Source organism: Rhipicephalus microplus, chromosome 8, assembly GCF_043290135.1.
Source record: "Rhipicephalus microplus isolate Deutch F79 chromosome 8, USDA_Rmic, whole genome shotgun sequence".
In the NCBI taxonomy this organism is placed as follows: domain Eukaryota; kingdom Metazoa; phylum Arthropoda; class Arachnida; order Ixodida; family Ixodidae; genus Rhipicephalus; species Rhipicephalus microplus.
The window spans coordinates 127,245,492-127,265,318 of record NC_134707.1 but is presented as its reverse complement, the minus strand read 5'-3'; the positions used below and the strand labels follow the sequence as shown (position 1 = coordinate 127,265,318).

The 19,827-nt window shown below is 46.6% G+C and overlaps 1 protein-coding gene across 11 annotated transcripts in view; it reads right to left on the bottom strand.

Moving 5' to 3' along the window:
• Positions 1-19,827, bottom strand: part of LOC119165484 (solute carrier family 26 member 6-like) — a 152,769-nt gene that overhangs the window by 87,662 nt on the left and 45,280 nt on the right. For all 11 annotated transcript variants that reach the window (XR_012885809.1, XM_075872585.1, XM_075872591.1 and 8 more), the window contains 3 exons: positions 18,983-19,138; positions 8,739-8,821; positions 5,473-5,620 (listed from right to left, as the gene is read on the bottom strand). Coding sequence is in view for 10 of the 11 variants with exons in the window: in XM_075872585.1 (XP_075728700.1) it covers positions 5,473-5,620; positions 8,739-8,821; positions 18,983-19,138 (387 nt within the window). In the remaining variant the exon portion in view is untranslated. The remainder of the gene's footprint in view (positions 1-5,472; positions 5,621-8,738; positions 8,822-18,982; positions 19,139-19,827) is intronic.

Here is a 19,827-nt window from a genome sequence, read left to right as displayed (position 1 = left end):
CCGCAACCACGTGATGCTGATCTCTCGGCCTTGTCAGCAGTTCCTGACCACGCAACCTTGCTCGCCGAAATCAAGTCGTTCGTGCGTGAGGAAGTTGCCCGCCAGGTCTCTCTACTGGCTTTTGCTTCCCCACAACATCCTCAACAGCCATCAAGTACACTTCTACCTCCGCTCCGCCAAGCCATTCAGCAGGAAATCGCGGAGGTCGTCCCTGAATACCACCAGCCGCCTCCTGCATCTGTGCCACTCAGCTACGCCCAAGTTGTTGCCAGGCCGCCCCCACCGATTCCAGCGAATGTTCCCCTAAATTACACCGAAACCGTCGCGAGGCCACAGGTCTTTGGAGAAACTGTCTCGCCTACATACGCCGGCGTCACCCACGTGCCCCGAGTGCCGCCTACCATGCACCCATATCAGCAGCCGGCTCGCCAATCGCGTTTTGCGACATGAATGCGACCCGCAAACCAATGGCGCACTGCTGACAATCGCCCCATCTGTTTTGCTTGTGGTTGCGTCGGTCATGTAGCACGCTATTGCAATCGTGTGCAGCAACCGCAGGTCGCCTCCAACTTTCCCAGTCAGTCAAGCCGCTCGTATGACCAACCGCCGCCTATGTCACCGTCGTCCCGTCCCGTTCCGTCTACCCGCCGTTCACCATCTCCACGACGTCGCTCACTGTCGCCAATGCGGCCACGTCCACTCGAGGGCGATCAGGAAAACTAGTCGTCGCAGCCCACGAGGCAAGGACTGCGACGCTGTCGAACTGCGGAAGGCCTCAGGAAAGCCCGTCGAACGTGATAGACGTGCTTGTGAATGGCGTTTGTGCATCTGCCCTTGTAGATACTGGAGCCGCCGTATCCGTGATGGACGAAAAACTTAGCCGATTACTGCGCAAAGTGACCACGCCGCTTCGTGGGCTCTCTCTCCGTACAGCCAGCGCCCAAAGTATTCACTCTACGGCGATGTGCACAGCCTGCCTTATGATTCAGGACGTGATGTATGCGGTCGAATTCATCATAATTTTTTCATGCTCTCACGACGTCATCCTAGGATGGGATTTTCTCTCCCGCCACGACGCCGTCATTCATTGCGCACCAGCAGAAATAGAACTCACGCCATTCTCTTCCTTGACGCCACCCGACAGTCCATCCGCTGCAAGCAAGGTACTCGTCAGAGACGACACTCAAGTGCCTGCAAACTTGTCCGTTGCGGTGTCGCTCTACTGCGCAAGCCTTTCTGCCACTGCTGCACTCCTCTCGCCATCTCATCGTGTTTTCATAAGAAAAAGCTTGCTGGTTCCTTTCGCGACCGTGCAACTCACTCACGGCAGCACCACTATTTTCGTTGTGAACTCATCTCCGTACAGCGTTACGTTGGTGCAAGGGGAATGTCTCGGCAGCGTGGAACCCATCGAAGACGCGCAAGTTATGGATCAACCCGATGACATGCACTGCTCAAGTTCCTGTACGCTTGGTGCTGTTTCGACATCTGCTTCATCATCCGATGATATATTAGGTCCCTGCTTACCCGACGACCTTACGAAGGGCCAGCGTTCCCAGCTTTTGGGCCTGTTGGAAGAATTCCGCTCTTCTTTCGATGTCGCTCAACCTTCTCTCGGCCGCACATCCACCGTTACGCATCGCATCGACACAGGCGCACAGCCACCGCTGCGGCAACGTCCATATCGCGTATCTCCCACAGAACGCCGTGTAATCAATGAGCAAGTCGACGACATGCTTCGCCGCGGTGTTATTCGCCCCTCTAGCGGCCCCTGGGCTGCTAGAGGGGCGTTCTCGTCACGAAGAAGGACGGTTCTGTGCGGTTCTGTGTGGACTACCGACGCCTCAACAAGATCACTCGTAAGGACGTGTATCTACTACCGCGGGTAGATGACGCGATTGACAGCCTGCAAGGAGCAAAATTCTTTTCATCCCTCGATTTGCGCTCAGGGTACTGGCAAGTACCTATGGCTGAGGACGCTCGACCGAAGACCGCTTTTGTAACCCCCGACGGCTTGTACGAGTTCAACGTTATGCCGTTTGGGCTGTGCAATGCGCCCGCCACCTTTGAGCGCATGATGGATACAGTTCTGCGTGACCAGAAATGGCACATGTGCCTGTGCTACCTCGATGACGTCGTTGTTTTCGCTCCTGACTTCTCGACGCATCTTCAACGCCTTCGGCATGTTTTAACGCGTCTGAGCAACGCCAGTCTGCAACTGAACCTAAAGAAGTGCCAATTTGCAGCTCGGCAGCTGACAATACTCGGCTACGTCGTGTCCAAGGACGGAATTCTCCCTGATCCAGCCAAGCTTCGAGCCGTGACCGAGTTCCCCAAGCCGACATCCGTCAAGGAACTGCGCAGTTTCGTAGGACTGTGTTCCTACTTTCGGCGCTTCATTCGAAACTTCGCGACTATCATATCGCCGCTGACGAAGCTTCTCGGAAGTAACGGGCCTCTCCATTCGTGGTCATCACAGTGCGACGACGCTTTCAGAACACATCGTCGTTTGTTGACGTCGCCTCCCATACTCTGCCACTACGACCCTACGGCCCCTACAGAGGTACACACGGATGCCAGTGGTGTCGGCCTCGGCGCTGTCCTTGCGCAGCGCAAACCAGGGTTCCCGGAATATGTTGTGGCGTACGCGAGCCGTATGCTTACTAAAGCCGAGACTAATTACACAGTCACCGAGAAAGAATGTTTGGCAATCGTCTGGGCCCTTGCAAAGTTCCGACCTTATTTGTATGGTCGCCCATTTGATGTCGTCACTGACCACCACGCACTATGCTGGTTGTCGTCATTGAAAGATCCCTCAGGCCGTCTCGCCCGGTGGGCACTTCGCCTGCAAGACTATGACATCCGCGTGCTGTACCGCAATGGAAGGCAACATGCTGACGCCGACGCCCTGTAGCGCTCTCCCTTGCCTGACGACAATGCCAACAACTCAGTGTCTCACCTTGCCATTTCTTCGATTAGCATTCATGCCATTGCTACTGAACAGCGCATGGATCAATGGATTGCCTCACTGATAGACTTGCTGACTGATCCATCCACTCCATCCACTCGCGCGTTGCGTCGTCAAGCCCGCCATTTCGCCGTTCGCGACGACCTCCTCCACCGACGCAATTACAACGGTGACGGCCGCCAGTGGCTACTAGTCATACCTCGCAGTCTGCGCTCTGACATATGCGAATTCTTTCATTCTCATCCGCAATGTGCGCACTCCGGGGTATCGAAGACTTACCACCGCATTCGCCAACGGTACTTTTGGCGCGGCATGTACCGCTACGTGCAGAAATTCGTTCGCTCCTGCATAGAATGCCAGCGCCGCAAGACTTCAACGCAACTGTCGCCGGTAGGTCTGCAACCCCTACCTTGCCCTGCCAGGCCATTTGGGCGCGTTGGAATCGATTTGTATGGGCCACTTCCACTAACGTCAGCTGGTAACCGCTGGGCCATTGTTGCTGTGGACCACCTCACGCGATACGCCGAAACTGCCGCTCTCCCCGCGGCTACAGCGAGCGATGTGGCCTCCTTCCGGCTCCAACGATTCATGCTGCGACACGGTCCACCTCAGGAACTGCTCAGTGATCGAGGCCGCGTCTTCCTGTCTGTAGTCGTCGAAGCCATTCTCAAAGAGTGCAACGTTGTTCACCGCAAAACTGCTGCTTACCACCCGCAGACGAATGGCCTCACGGAACGCTTCAACCGTACGCTCGGCGACATGCTTTCCAAGTACGTCGCCGCCAATCACACAAATTGGGATGACATTCTACCCTTCGTCACCTACGCATATAACACCACCCCTCAAAGCACTACTGGCTTTTCACCTTTCTTTTTATTATATGGAAGGCACCCGTCACACACCATCGACACTATACTTCCGTACAAGCCAGATCCGTCCGAGTGGGCGCCTATTTCTGCTACAGCCAAGCTTGCTCAAGAGTGTCGAGAGCTTGCAAGGACATTTACAGCACATGATCAAGAGCGGCAAAAAGCCATTCGCGCTGACGCCAGCACTACTGCGCCCACGTTCCTCCCTGGAGCGCTCGTCTGGCTCTCGATCCCTACTACTGCAACTGGCCTATCTTCAAAACAATTGCCCAAATACGAAGGCCCCTACCGTGTCGTCAAATGCACTTCCCCAGTCAACTACTTGATTGAACCGATCAAACCATCTTCGGACATGCATCGTCGAGGACGCGACATTGTTAACGTGGAGCGCCTGAAGGCCTACCATGACCCGCTCATTTTAACCAGCTGCTAGGTCGCCAGGCGGCTCCCTTTTCGTACCCGGGGTAGTTGCGGTAAAGCCTTTGAACAGTGGGTCGTCCTCTTCAGCGCCTTCTAGTGGGTCGCCCTTTTCATAAGAAGAAGAGCAGCTTGCGCAGAGAGTCGATCCCCACATTGACTGTCGCTGTCGTGAATCATCGCTGAGTGTCCGCCAATAAACCGCTTAACAATATATATATATATATATATATATATATATATATATATATATATATATATATATATATATATATATACATGTATGTATATATATATCTGTGTGTGTGTGTGTGCGTGTGTGTGTAAACTAGCCACCACGGGCATTCCTATTTTTTGCATGCCCGTAACTTACAGCGTTCTGCAAATTCATAAAAAGCTCTGAGACAAAATCTATTGTGACGCAAGTTTATGCTGTCCTTTCAAACGTCCTAGGGAATACTTTAAATAATTACATACTCTTTGCATGTACAGAGTAGATAGAACTACAACTGGCTTCAGTGGGGGAGAGAGAAAGAGAGAGAAATAACGTTTATTGCACCCGTCTAGAATGACAGGGGAGGAGGCTTTGGCCTCTGCCGCCAATCATCCCCCTAGCAATCGGCCGGAATCCCTTGGGACGCGGCGGCGGTCAGGGCGAGACCGATGACTTGACGCTGTTCTTCGGCGTCATGGCTGTGTATTAAGTCCTCCCAGGATTCTACGTTTCTACTTGGATCATTGTAGAATGGGCAGGTCCATACTATGTGCACTAAACCCGCAGTGCTGTTGCAGTGCGCACATCTGGAGTTGAACACTTCCGGGTGCCATTTACTGTACAGGTGAGGCTTTGGAAACACCCCGGTTTGCAATTTTCGCCACATAATTTCCTCCTTTTTGCTCAGCTGGGGGAAGAATATCCACACAAGGTGACGCTTTCATGCGCACAAGAAGTAACATTACGGAATAAAGTGCATGGAATTAGGGTTAATGTGGTTGCGAAAAATGAACAACATATATTTTCACCCGGCGCACAGATAACCATTGCACAATCACCTCATGCTCACCAACGAGGTCTTTTTATTTCAATGTACTTGCAGCGTCATTGCAACATTTATCCGGTAATCTTTTGTCTGCCTGCACAGCTATATTATTTGTGATCGCAGACATTGCTTCAGCAGCAGGACGCATCTTCTCAGTTCGAACGGAAAAGTCACGAACCTGATTTGCGCTGATCTTGAGGCGCTGCTCTTGGCTGAACAGCTTCGCTATTAAAAATGTGGATACAAACTGCACAACGGCGATTGCAGTGGCATCGGGTAGAAGCGAGAGCCAGTTCTCAAATGGTGGTGGCGTCGGCTTAGGAAAACTGAAACAAAGAGAATTTGTACATAGTAGCATAATACTGAATTTATCAACAAAGACTATTGCAGACAGCCTCACTTTTTGTCCATATGTTAGTTCCGAACATATTACACGCCTTATTATAATATGTAGGAAGAGTGGTGGTCATTTTGTCGCTTTTGTCGCTCTTTGAACATGTTTCAATAAAATATTATCGATTGATATTATTATTATTGTATCGGTTTTACCTTGTACTCGAGAAAATTGAGACCATTGTCTATTTTAGTTAAACTCGAAGGTTGCGATGAGTTCTTTAGCTTACTGATACTGTTCCAATGCTCCAAACTTGCTGTTGCTGATGTATGACCGATAATGTTAAGTTAATATTTACAGTTTAAATTGTGAGGTGTGAGTCTGAAAAAAATTGATGTTTCTAGTGGCCCATGAATTCTTCTTAGGTAACGTGCTTTTGAGTGCTCATAAGACATAAATGTGATTTAATCATTTATTGCAGAAAAAAGTAGGGGACCCTACAGTTCTTTCATGATTTGAACATGAGAGTGATATTCAGGTCCTAGTGCGTGCTTGAAACACGTATTGCATTGACCCTTTTCGAACTTGCTATGCACACACCCCGTGGCCTTAAGGCAGACTTTGATTCGGAAAGCCTTTGAGAACATCACATGTTCTGACAAGGCTAGCCATGGGCCCTTGTACCACGCATTTTAAATGTAAAGTAATTTTCAGCAAACTTCTGCGACTTTGAGCATATCTATCTATCTATCTATCTATCTATCTATCTATCTATCTATCTATCTATCTATCTATCTATCTATCTATCTATCTATCTATCTATCTATCTATCTATCTATCTATCTATCTATCTATCTATCTCTCTATCTATCTATCTATCTATCTATCTATCTATCTATCTGTCTGTCTGTCTGTCTGTCTGTCTGTCTGTCTGTCTGTCTCCCTGTCTGTCTGTCTCCCTGTCTATCTATCTATCTATCTATCTATCTATCTATCTATCTATCTATCTATCTATCTATCTATCTATCTATCTATCTATCTATCTATCTATCCATCCATCCATCTATCTATCTATCTATCTATCTCACTATCTATCTATCTATCTATCTATCTATCTATCTATCTATCTGTCTGTCTGTCTGTCTGTCTGTCTGTCTGTCTGTCTCTCTGTCTGTCTGTCTGTCTGTTTGTCTGTCTGTCTGTCTGTCTGTCTGTCTGTCTGTCTGTCTATCTATCTATCTATCTATCTATCTATCTATCTATCTATCTATCTATCTATCTATCTATCTATCTATCTATCTATCTATCCGCTTACATTTGGGTGCTCTCATGGTTACCCCCTTAACTTGGCGCGAACTAAAATTAGCATAGGAGAGCAAGAAGGTATGACGAATATTTGTGCTGATGAAGACATGAATATTGTCACAATCCCGTAGCTTACGTCGTCAAACACTTCCCGTGAGATAGTGGCACAAACCCACGGGTGGGTATGTGCCGCTGGTTCGCGGGTGTGTGCCACAGTTTATTCACACTTAGTATCTACCCAGGAATGACGAGAGCGCACATGGGCAATTTAGCGCGCGAGCGTTAAGAAATCAGTAGCGTCGACCCGACGTATGCAAAGAATAGTTGTCAGTGTTCCAGCTGAAGTCAAACCCAAGCATTCTGCGTGGCAACAAAGCATTTTACCACAGAGCTACGGCAGGTCTCGAAACTAGTTCTCAAGTAGAATATAACCTTCGTGTAACGTCAATAGTGGTTCCTGTGCTGCTTACCCAATTTTATAAACATTATGTACGTACTCCTTTTAAATAACCGTCACACCGAGTTAATGTCAATTGTGGTTAGTTTTCATTTATGTAGCAGTGTCCAGTGCCAGCATCCTAACGAACATGAACCCTTCATATCAGCTTCTGGTGTTGTTATTACGCATGTTCCAGTTGGCATCGTCGCACAAGTGCCAACAACTGGTTGTATAAACATCTGTAACTTTCCAACATATGCCTGTGCGTGGAACATTTGTACATATATTCAGCGTTGTTACTGACGTGTCGCTCAACAAAAAATTGCTACACTGTCACCTTCTTTCTGCTTGCATCGCATAACGCCTATTCCCGGTCACGGTGGTTCTGCCGAATATTTTACTGCACTATTTCATTTTGCATTATGAAAAGTGTATGCAGGACGCGTGTGTTTGTAAAACTTGAAAAGAACTTTTATTGCATTTGCAAGCAGAGGAAACTACTTTCACAGTACTTAGAAGTGGAGGCTTGGCCATGTGGTAGAAAATACTTTTGCCTTGCCAACAACCCTAATCGTATCGCCACTCACAGCCAAAGAGTTTTGGTTCTGATCCTACTCTGACTCAGGTTTTTATCATTTATTTTAATTGCATACTTTTCAATTTCGTGGTTCCTTACATGACGATAATTTCGGCTCCGAACCAACAACGCCGACACTAATGCCGAAATTTCTGCGAAATGAGCTCAAAAGCTCATTTCGCAGAAATTTCGGAATCGCGTTAAAGTCGGAAAATATTCAGAGTGATTGTACTTTTCGTCACACAGAAACAAAACAACTACTACACAATACTCATAACAAATTAAAAATAGGACTGGTTCCGGAGAAAATACTTTTCATTACATTAGATGTAGCAGATGTTTCCCTAGTTTATGGATACTATGCAACGTGCTTGTTTCGGGCTTTGTTCACTGTTTGTAGCCTACTTCACGACGGCAATCTTCTATGACGATTTAAGTTTTTAAAGCTAGTGGTAACGACACGCACATGTTCGAAGTGTGCCGTTGAAAGCACAAGATAAAATTATTTTTATTTTTGTCGCTGGCAGACCGGCTTTGGGCTGTCTGGCAAGCTGAAGATGCCGCCCGAGTACAAGGACTTCAAGGGGTCACGTGAGGCACCGCCATCATAATCGACAGATTGTGGGAAAGGACAGAAGTTAATTCCTTCTTTCCCCACCTCGCCCGGTGAAAACTGCCGTACTTTAAAGAAATTTCATTCATTCATTCATTCACCACCGGTTCGTAACGAGAAAGACTAAATACCGCTTGCCTTATAAATGAGCTTAATTACATGTCGGTGCGACTCACCCAGATGCAATATGCCCAAGAACTTTCACGTTGTGCTTGACGTCGAGCTCGAGGAAGTGAGATGCTGTCGTGGCAAAAATGACCTGTGCAATTCAAAGTTAAAAATTTTTGAAAGGATGTACCAAACAAAGCTTTCAAAGTTGATTACATACATAAAGTATCCTAAGTAAGCAGGCATAACACAGAGAGAATTGAACATGTTCTATAGAAAGGGGGAAGCGTCAAAGCGGTGAAGAGATAACTTGGGATGGGCAAAAACTTATGATATGCACTAAGGGACATGGAACGCAAAGTAGCTAATAATGTGGATAGGGTGGTTAAAGTAGCGGAGAAGTTTTACAGAGTTCTATGTAGTATGCGGGACAACCACGACCAGATTATACGAACTAGCAGTAACCCAGATGACATCCAAACAGTAGTGACAAGAAGTCGGGAGAGTCTTGGAGGGAATGCAAGGAGGCAAAGGTGCTGGTGAGGATCACGTAACATCAGATCTGTTGAAAGAAGAAGGACAGATTGTGTTCGAAAAACTAGCCAACCTGGTGGGGCTGAAGTGTCTCCTCTCTTGACGGGGATGGTGCCAGAATCTTGCAAGAACGCTAGCGTCATGTCAATCCATAAGCAGTGGGACCACAAGGCCTTGAATTTTTACAGGCTCAGTAGCTTGATCTCCGCTGTATACAGGCTATTCAAAAATGTTTTTTGCTAGGAAAATTAATATTAGATTCAATCAACCAAAAGAACAAGCAGGATTTTCTACAGAATACTCAACAATCGACCACAATCCTATCATCAATGAAATGATAGAGAAAGACTCAAAATACACCCAATCACTGAATAATGCCTTTATGGATTGCGCAAACGCGTTTGATTCAGTACAGATATTAGCATGGAAGCAGACACAGCGGAATTAGCGCTTCGATGAATCTTATATACATATTCTGGAAGAAATCTACAACGCAATAACTGCCACAATTGCAATTCATGAACAAAACCGGAAAATACCAATAAAGAAGGGTGTAAAGCAAGGGGATACAATTTCCCCAATGCTATTTATGACGTGCTTACAAAAGATTTTGAGAGGCCCTGAGAACGAAGAGTTATGGGTAACAGTTAATGGAGAGTACAATAGTAACCTATCCTTTGCCGGTGACACTGCGTTGCTGAGTAAATCAGGGGACGAATTGCTACTCTTGACTACTAAATTAGAGCAGGAGAGCAGTGAGGTAGATCATGAAATAATTTGCAGATATTTAAAGTAATGTTCAACAACCTCGGAAAATAAGAGCGCTTCGAGATAGGTAGCAGTGCACTCGAGTTGTAAAATAATGCGTCTACTTAGTACAGGGAGTAACCATGGAGCCGAACTACGTGATTGGAGTAACTAGCAGAATAAGAATGGGGGAAGCACAATCGGCAAGCATTGTAAAATTATAACTCGTTGATTCCCACTATGCTTCGAGCGGAAAGTATGCAACAGCTGCATCTTGCCGGTACCTAACCACAAAGCAGAAGCCTGGAGGCTTAAAAAGAGAGTTCAGCTTCAATTAAGGGCAAAACAGCGAGCGATGAAAAGAAAAATGATAGGTGTAACCTTAAGAGACAAATAAAGAGCAGAGTTGGTCAGGGAACAAACTGCGCTTAAGAATATTATATTTTAAATCAAGAAGAAATGGACATAAACCAGGCACATAGTGCGTAGGCATGCTAACCGCTGACCATTGAAGGTAACTGACTGGATTCCCAGAGAAGGCAAGAGGGTTAGGGGGAGACAGAAAGCTAGGTGGGCAGATGAGATTAGGATGTTTGCGGGCGTAAAGTGGTAGCAGCAGGTCCAGCACCAAGTTGACAGGTGGAACATTGGAGAGGCCTTTATCCTGCAGTGAGCGTGGTCAGGCTGATGATCATGATGATAATGATGACGTAAAAACAGCTTCAGATGTCATGATTATTATGTGTGAACTTCATATAATGTAGTCTTGCGAGTTTTAAAGAAAAACGATGGGTGAACCTTCCACTGAGTCGTACAAAAAACAGCGACACTGGACAATTCTGAAGGCTAATCAGGCTGCGTCAAGGTTGTTTCTCTGCCTTAGCTAAGCTGTTTCTATGTTGCTTTTAGGTCAGGATTTAGCTAGGTGATCCTGGTTTTCTTTCTGTTTGCGTTGATTATCAGAGCAGAGATGTTCGAGTTAAACCACAGGCAGTCATAGGGACGACATGGATTTTCAAGTTCCAGGGACAGAAAGTCGTGCCGACTGGTCGCGGCTCTCATAAGTCTACGGAACGTCGTCAGCGAAGACCTTTTATCACTTTGGGGTCTGAGTACAGCCACTACTGCATTTCTCGGTCCCTGTACTCCGTTTCATACGTCACGTGCAACGCCATGGAGGATAAGGAGACGTCTTGCAACGACTGTGTTTAACCTAAAAAGTAGTACCGTGATTTTTCCATCTCTGACATTATTTTTGTACCACCTTGGGTTTAGTAGTAAATGAGCATACTTTGCGCGTCGGAGATAAAGACCACCAGTAATACGTTTATCTACAAGTTGTTCTGGATCACTTAGCGTCTTTTGTATGAGAAGCACCTTATGCCGGAGCTCAATCAGGTGTGAAGCATGACCACCTTTACTGTGCATGCTCCAACTCTCCCTCTGGTCTCACGGGAGCTCGAGCAGGTGGGAGGGCCCTCTCCTCACGTGCACAGTGGGAGAGCGGACGATTGCCGAGGACCTTCTCCTCGCGCGAGCGTGAGACCGTGGGAGGTGGTTGGGTGGTGGTAGTGGTGGTAGTGGTTAGAAGATGAGAAAAGGCACTACTTTGTCCTCTCCAGTTTATATCTCCGCCGCAGCTCTGCGGTCGTATATCGTGTTGTGCACGCTCGCACCGTTGCACCCTCCCAGCAAAGCTGGGTGTACACTTCGCAGCACACACACGGTAATACACAAAATAGGAGGAGCGTAACATAAGCAGTACACAACATATACACATTTCCAGAAACAAATGAAACATACACGAAAACATAAAAATAGAACGAAAATACAAACACAAGTGAGTACTTGAGCTGCTTCGCATTCTCATGAGGTTCTTTTTACTGGGATATGGTGTAATTGTTTCTTCTCACCTTTTCACGTTTTATTTGTATAATTTGTCACACTGTGCGTGCACGTTTGTGCGTTTCTCGTACGAGCGTTTACAACGAGGAAAGCCAATCGCGAGACACGCATAATAACACTTATTGCTGACAAAAATTCTAGCATAGGTTGAAGAATGTTGAATATCATGTATGAAATGGAGCATAGACATACTCTGATTCTTCGGCTCACCACCATCGGTTCACCACCATTTCTTAGGCTAATTTTTGCTTCTAAAGTAGTTACATTAGGTACCACCTATTAATGAGAGGAATATTAAAACCGGATGTTTAACCTCGCACGCTAGCCCTCTTTACAAAATCTCCTTGCTTTTATGTTACTTTATTTCGTGGTGGGTGTTTGTCATGATGTCTTTTCTTTACCAGACGGCCCTCCACCCAACTCATAAATTCATTACCTTGCCTTCTTTATCTTTAGTGTGCCAGGCGTGAGCAGGGAGATAGACTTAACTTTTATGGCATATAGGCTTTGTCATGAATAAACAGAGCACTGACATTGTCACTCAGATTTAAGCGGTTGTAAATGCTACAGTTTTATGTTACTTGAAGTCACACAGGTAATTTTTTTTCGGTCGTAATTTGTGTTCTTAAATGCAACCCATGGCGGAGGGCGATTGCCGACGAGGAGACGGTGCGCGCTGCGGCTGGAAGTCAAGGTGGTTAGTAGGGTGTTAAGTTTGGCCTGGAAATTCATCTGGGCAGTCGCCGTTGTGAGAAAGCTGGTCCTATAGAAAGGCTCTCAATCCCTTCGGCGCCCAGCCTGACAGACGCTGTCGAAGATTTGAGCAATTATCCAGACCAAACAGCAAGCAAAGGCGAGTTCCCGTCCTTCAAATGCGGACCCTTTTGTCGTCCATAAAGCAGAAGTGGTGACTAATGGACTCGGCGACTCATCGGGCAACGGGAAAGCTGGCGTGAGCAGCGACAGAGCTGACGGCGGAGCGGGGCTTCTTTAATCCTCAGTCAAGTAGCCGACCGGCCGACTGCCTATGCCCGCCAGGCATCGTCCCTGCTGGCCTGAGGAGGAGACGTCGTGTCGCCGCGACGCCACGATGAAAGAGGGCAACAGGGACGGCGTCTTCCTGAAAGAGGCCGCGCGGGCACCGCAGATCGCCCCGCTAATTGGGCGAGCTGTGCGGTGGACCCTTTCAAGTATGCAGCCAGGATCGTGGGAACTCTCAACTAACGGCACACACACGACGAGGAAGAGCCCTGCTGGCGCCACCACAGTGCAGTGTTCACGTGGACCGTGCATGCTCGCCCTCTCACCTGTGTGTGCGTGATTTGTGTTCGACTCGGATAGGAGGAGCCCGACAGGGCTTAAAACGACGCCGCAGAGTGCTGGACGTCGCTCTGAACTATGTAACGTTCAGCCACCACGCTCGTGGTTTGTGAAACCTGTAACCTTTCTTTTCTGTAAATATGTGTAAATAGTACCATAAACCTTGTTTTGTTTTCCGTATCCTCTTGTCAGCGTTCAGTTCCTCCGCCCGGTTGGCAGCAGCGAACTTCCTTCCCATCTCTTACAACTGGTGGCAGTGGTGGGATGCCATCATCAGCAACTTCCTCCTTCGTCGACCTTACAACTGGTGGCAGCGGTGGGATGCCATCAGCAGCGACCTTCCTTTTCTTAAACCTTTACAAGGGGCATAGCGAGGTGACGAGACTGGCCCGTATTGGTCGAAGGGTTGGCTGCCGGGTTGCGACGACTGGGCATAGTTGCCGAACGTCTGAGGTCGACGGCGGCAGTAGCGGGCAACGTGTCCGGGAGTGAAGCAGGCGTAGCGAATCGGTCGGTTATCGGGCGTTCTCTATCGATTGGCGACTGGTGGTGCCGCCCAAGGTGTAGTATACGCAGCCGGGTGTGCGCGCTGTGAGCGCGTGTGTAGGGCGGTTGCGGAAGCCTACGCACAGCGTCTGCATATGTGAGTGGGGCAGCTACGGGCTGCATCTCTTGCGAACAGGCGACAGGAGCAGCCACAGGCTTCGCTGCATACGTTAGGGGCGCGGCCACAGGCTGAATCACTGGCAGATAGGCGACAGGGGCACCTGCCGGCTGTGCGACACGCGGGCAGTGGACACGGCTAGATAGAGGCGGCTCGTAGTGCGCAAGGAAAACAGCTTGTGCAACCTCTTCCGATATAGCAGTGCGAAGCGGGGTGTGTAGACGGCTGGTGGTCTCGTGAGCAAAAGGCACTAGAGAAAGTTGGCGGGTGACATCCTCACGAACGAAGGCTCGGACTTGCTGAAGCAATGGTGAATTGTCAGGCATGGTGTCGAAACTGGACAGCGGCTCACCACCACGCTGAGCTTGTCGAGTCAGAGAGCGTTGCTTCTTCAACTCGTCGTAGCTCCGACATAAGCTGACGACTTCAGAAACTGTGCTCGGATTTCTAGCCAAGAGCATTTGAAATGCGTCATCGTCGATGCCCTTCAGGATGTGTTTGACCTTGTGCGACTCGGGCATGGTGTCATTCGCGCGTCGACAACGGTCGACGACATCCTCAATATAGCTGGTGAAGTTTTCACCAGTCTGCTGAAAGCGGACGCGCGAACGCTGTTCGGCTTCATCCCACTTATTATTGGCGCTCACCAGCTCGTAGTGCTCAAGCAAGTCTTCCACGTCGGTCCCATCCGCACCGCTGAAGACCTTCGGGTGCCGTAGCCTAGGATGGCCAGGGCAGCTGAACTGGGACGACGATGCCGATGGGTTGGCGTTGTCAGTCAAGAGGGGCGGTAGCGTGCGACTTCGCAGTTCCAGGGTGTGCGACGGGGATAAACAGCACCTCCACCAAATGTGACGAGGTTTATTAGTCGATAATGACAACGGCAAGACAGCGTGAAGAACCGTCCAACAAAGATCAGCACAGCAGCCAGCCGAAGCACAAGCCGAGAGAGCCGGGCGTTGGTGATGCTGCTCGCCGCAGGCGCATCTTCTTCTTTAATATATATATATATATATATATATATATATATATATATATATATATATATATATATATGTGTGTGTGTGTGTGTGTGTGTGTATTATGAATACGTTTTTCCATTATTACTGAAAAACGTACATCTGCATTTGCTATGAGTGCCAGAGCACCGGGGATTATATTTGAACGAAGTGGCAGACTCTTTAGTGGAAGTACCTGTGAGTGTACCAATCATCCCAGTTTTACCAGATACGCCCCAAGTGCCAGCGTCAACGTTAAAAATGCTTGTTTGCAATGCGAAATAGAAAAATTATCATTAGATAAATATAAAGATTTCGACCACTTAATGCATTGCTGAAATAAATAGTAATGTGTATCTCGCCAGTAAAAGTTACTTATACTAGATGTCGATGAGAAGTTCATAACTTAATTATTACTTAAACCAAGCTGAACTAAAGGCGTCCCCATTGTGCATTTTTTGCAACGATATTCAAACTAGTATACAAATATCTTTATTTCGTTGTCGTTATTCTGACCTGAGAAAAAGATTTTTATAAGCCCCTTGGTGGTAAATGTTGCAGTACTTTTATCACTTGGCAGCACTGAGTTGAGTTACTCACTCAGGAATGTTCTTTGTTGTGTTTCACTACGTCAAAACAAACAAAGTGATTTCCGTGTTAGTCTATCCTCATTTATTCAAATTCTTAGTTTATAATTTGGAGTTATTATAGGAAAGAGAGCTGGTTAGACCGCTTGCTCAGTAAGCATTTTTATTTATCCGAAGTTTTGTCTAAAAATAATTTTAAAATTGCTTTTATTGTCATTACTTAAGCATCCTGTGGGCTCGGCAGCACCCCAGCGATGGCCCGCACTCACATGCAACGCCTGCTTTTTGTGCAGATATTCTGCGTGGCCCGTCTTCAATCCTTCCCCGGTGGCCTGCAGCACGCTGCACATCAGAGTTCGGTCCCCCAGGCTAAGCTACCGCTGCACGCTTTGGACCCATCAGCCAGGATTCACTGTCTGCATTGTGCCGTGGATACCCTGCCGCCCGCACCGCACGAATGCCCTTCAATGTTCCCGCCTGTGCCTCCGTCACTGCTGCCGCACTTCCCCTCATGGTCACGAGGCACGGAAACAGAACTGACGTCACACCGCTACGATAAAAGCTTCACCAAAGGCCGCGCGTTCTTCAGTGGGCTCGGCAGCACCCCACCGATGGCCCGCACTCACATGCAACGCCTGGTTTTTGTGCAGGTAAAAAATTCCTGTTTCCTATTCTCCAAGCGTACCAAATATGCTGCATTGCTAGTGCTGCCGAGCCCAAACTGTTGCTTAGAGGTTGTTTCCAGCTGTATTCGTGCCCTGCGAGTGCTGTTGCTATTATGTGGCGACATCGAGACAAACCCTGGCCCTGCAACTCGGTCCTCTGATACTGACGTTATGTCTGTCCTCAACGATATTCAGTCCGGGCAGGCAGCCATCCTTAATGAAATGAAATCCATACGTTCTACGCTCTTGCAACACGAGCAAAAATTTGAAGAAATTACTAAAAGACTTTCTAAAATTGAAGACAACTGCTCTGTAATAGCCACGGTAAAAGAAAAGGTGGATGGCTTACAAACACTGAGCAAAACTGTGGTGATATCGCTAGCCTTGTCGCCAGGATGGACGACTCTGAGGACAGACAGCGACGATGCAACCTTGTCTTTTACGGTTTTGAAGATGCCAGTGACGAGACTTGGGCACAGTCTGAGAAGCGCGTCATGGATCTATGTCTTGCCAATCTGGAAGTTTTAGTCCAACGTAGAGACATTGAACGCGCTCACCGCATAGGGCGTTTTCAACCAAGTAAAGATAGACCCATAATTGTCCGGTTCTGCCATTTCAAGGATCGAGAACTAGTGCTGTCCAACGCCAAAAAACTAAAAGACGCCAATTACAGCATTAGCGAAGATCTTTCTCCCAACACACGCAAGGCCCGTGAGCACCTCACTGAATTTGGTAAAGCATCTCGCAAGGCCTACAAACTTCGGTACAACAAACTAACCATTGATCACAAACTAACCATTGAACGGCAAAGGAATTTGAATCACTCGCTGCGAAGGCTAAGCGTTCTTTTTTCTCTTCTACATTACCGAATATGCTACGAAATAACCCTAAACAATTTTGGAGAGCCATTAACCCCAACCCCACGAAAACGTTATCCTTACTTGATGAACACGGCGATCCTATTCCAAAACATCTTACCCCTCAAGTACTAAATACTGCCTTCTCTTTCGTGTTTACCCCTGAATCTTGCAGCCCACTTCCAGACTCCCCATTTCTTGATCATCCTGTCATGCCAGGCATTACATTCGATTCATACGGTATTGAAAAACTAATTGACGAATTGAAACTAACGTCATCCGCGGGAATGGATGGCATCAATTCCAAAATTCTGAAAAACACTAAGCCTATAACAAGCATTATTCTTTCGCACATATTTCAACAGTCCATTTCATGCGGAGTGGTGCCGGAAGACTGGAAGCTTGGTAAAATCGTTCCTGTCCCGAAAAAAGGTCTTTCATCTTCACCGAGTAATTATCGCTCCATATCCATCACAAGTGTACGCTCTAAATTAATGGAACACATAATTCATTCCCACATAGTAATTTTTCTACGTTCAGTACATTTCTTTCACCCTAACCAACACGGTTTTCAAAAAGGACTTTCATGTGACACTCAACTCGCCCTGTTCGTTAACGACCTCAGTTCTAGCCTGGATAATAACATACCTGTAGATGCCATCTTCATTGATTTCGAAAAAGCCTTTGACAAAGTTTCTCATAACAGATTATTTTTGAAGCTTTCACGTCTTAACCTCACTTGTCTTGTTTTTAATTAGATATGTGACTTCTTGACTAACCGTAAGCAGTTCGTTTGTGCTAATAACCATCGCTCCTCCCTATCTGCTGTTACCTCCGGCGTACCTCAAGGCACGGTCCTTGGTCCTCTACTATTCCTTATCTATATTAACGACCTCCGCAATAACATAGCGTCTAACATTCGTCTGTTCGCAGACGACTGTGTCATTTATCGTCCTATTCACAATTCTAACGACCCTGTCATCCTACAGTCTGATCTTTGTTTGATTCAATCATGGTGCGAAAAATGGCTTATGTTCCTTAACATAAAGAAAACTTGTGTCATTTCCTTCCCTCGCCGTCAATCCTATTCCTCCATTAAATACTTCCTATTTGATTCTGAAATAACAGCAGCTAATTCATGTAAATACCTCGGTATGACTCTAACTTCAGATCTGACCTGGTCATCCCACATTATGAACATCACTAATGACGCCAACCGCGTGCTTGGCTATCTCCGAAGAAACTTACGTCTAGCCCCACCTTCTGGTAAACTTTTAACCTATGTAACACTAGTCCGCACGAAGCTACAATACGCATGTGCCATCTGGGATCCCCATCAAATAACTCTTATTAAAACGCTTGAAACTATCCAAATGGTGCAGCCAGATTCATTTATTCTGACTATTCCTATCTTAGCAGCGTCACCAAACTAAAATCTCAAGCTAACTTGGTTAACTTAGCTTCACGCCGCAAAATTTCAAGACTGTGTTTGTTTCACACATTTTATCATGCATTGCACCTAAACCATGTTATCGTTCCAGCCCATCGTCTTTCATGCCGTATCAGCCATTCGAAAGCGGTTTATCCACCCCGTGCGCATATCACTGCCCGTGACTCTTCATTTTTTGTGCAAACATCAACAGAATGGAACAATCTTCCTGCTCACATCGTGCACCACTACAGCATCGCCCATTTCAAGGAAGCCATCGAAAAAATCATCTGTTTGTGAATGTCTACCTCCTCATGTAACACCCCTTGACTGGGGCCCTTGAGGTATTATAAATAAATAATAAATAAATAAATAAATAAATAAATAAATAAATAAATAAATAAATAAATCCAGCCCCCCGGATCCTAGCCCATGCCCTGTTGGAGGTGATCAATATCATAGTAATTAATTGAAATTTACGGCAACTACGTTTTTGCCAACAGCATTGTTAAACTTGAAATGCACTTTTCATTATCATTTGCAATAACATTACATTGCAAACAATTATCAGGCAACTGTACTACTGGAAAGAAGTCTATTGCTTACCAAAATTAAGTCCGCTGGCAGTGGCACTACTGTTATACGTCTCATTTGGTGTGCAACGACTCCTTTCAGGACGAAGAGTAGCCCAGAAGCGGCCAGTGAGAGCAGTAGAGTAGCCGGCACACTGTGCGGAATACTCTTGGCCACGTAGTAGATGGTCTGCGTGAGAACGTTGTAAACTGTGGATAAAAAGTGATGCAACACGTAACAAACATATATGAAACCTATAGCAGCGGCTGATAGAAGAATAACTTGACTGGTGCATTCTTGAATAAAGACTGTATTATGAAGTTGAAAAAAGTAACTATGCGTGTCACATGAAGAAAAAAACACAAGGATCAGTGAAGCACTTATTTTTGTTATTTCAAGTCAGCCTGCTGCATGAAATGATATTGCGTAGCGTGACCACATCAAGCAAGCAGTAGTTCTGATTGTTTGGTCCCATCAGACACATTTCAGTGCTTGATGTGACCACTGCTACCATCATTACAGAGAAATCAGTACAAACCTTCAGAATAGTATTTTTGCCGTGTTTGTTGAGCATAGGGGCCCGATGATGATCCTACTTAATTTCTGTGCTCTTTGCGTGAGAGCTCGTTCATGTTTAGGCTATGACATCCTTGTAGAGAGATACAGGTTTTCAGCCGTGTTTGCTGTTTATGGTCCACTATTTTTACTATATAGGGGATGTAATAGTAGTTTTAGTACAGTGAAAAGATGTATTATTCTGTGGATACACTTGTTAAAGAAAGGATCCTTTCATTTTTCTCAAGATTGGCTATGAAAAAGATTCTCCATTATGTGCTCATTTTGCAGTTGCCGTTGCCAATTACTGTTCAAGCATTTTG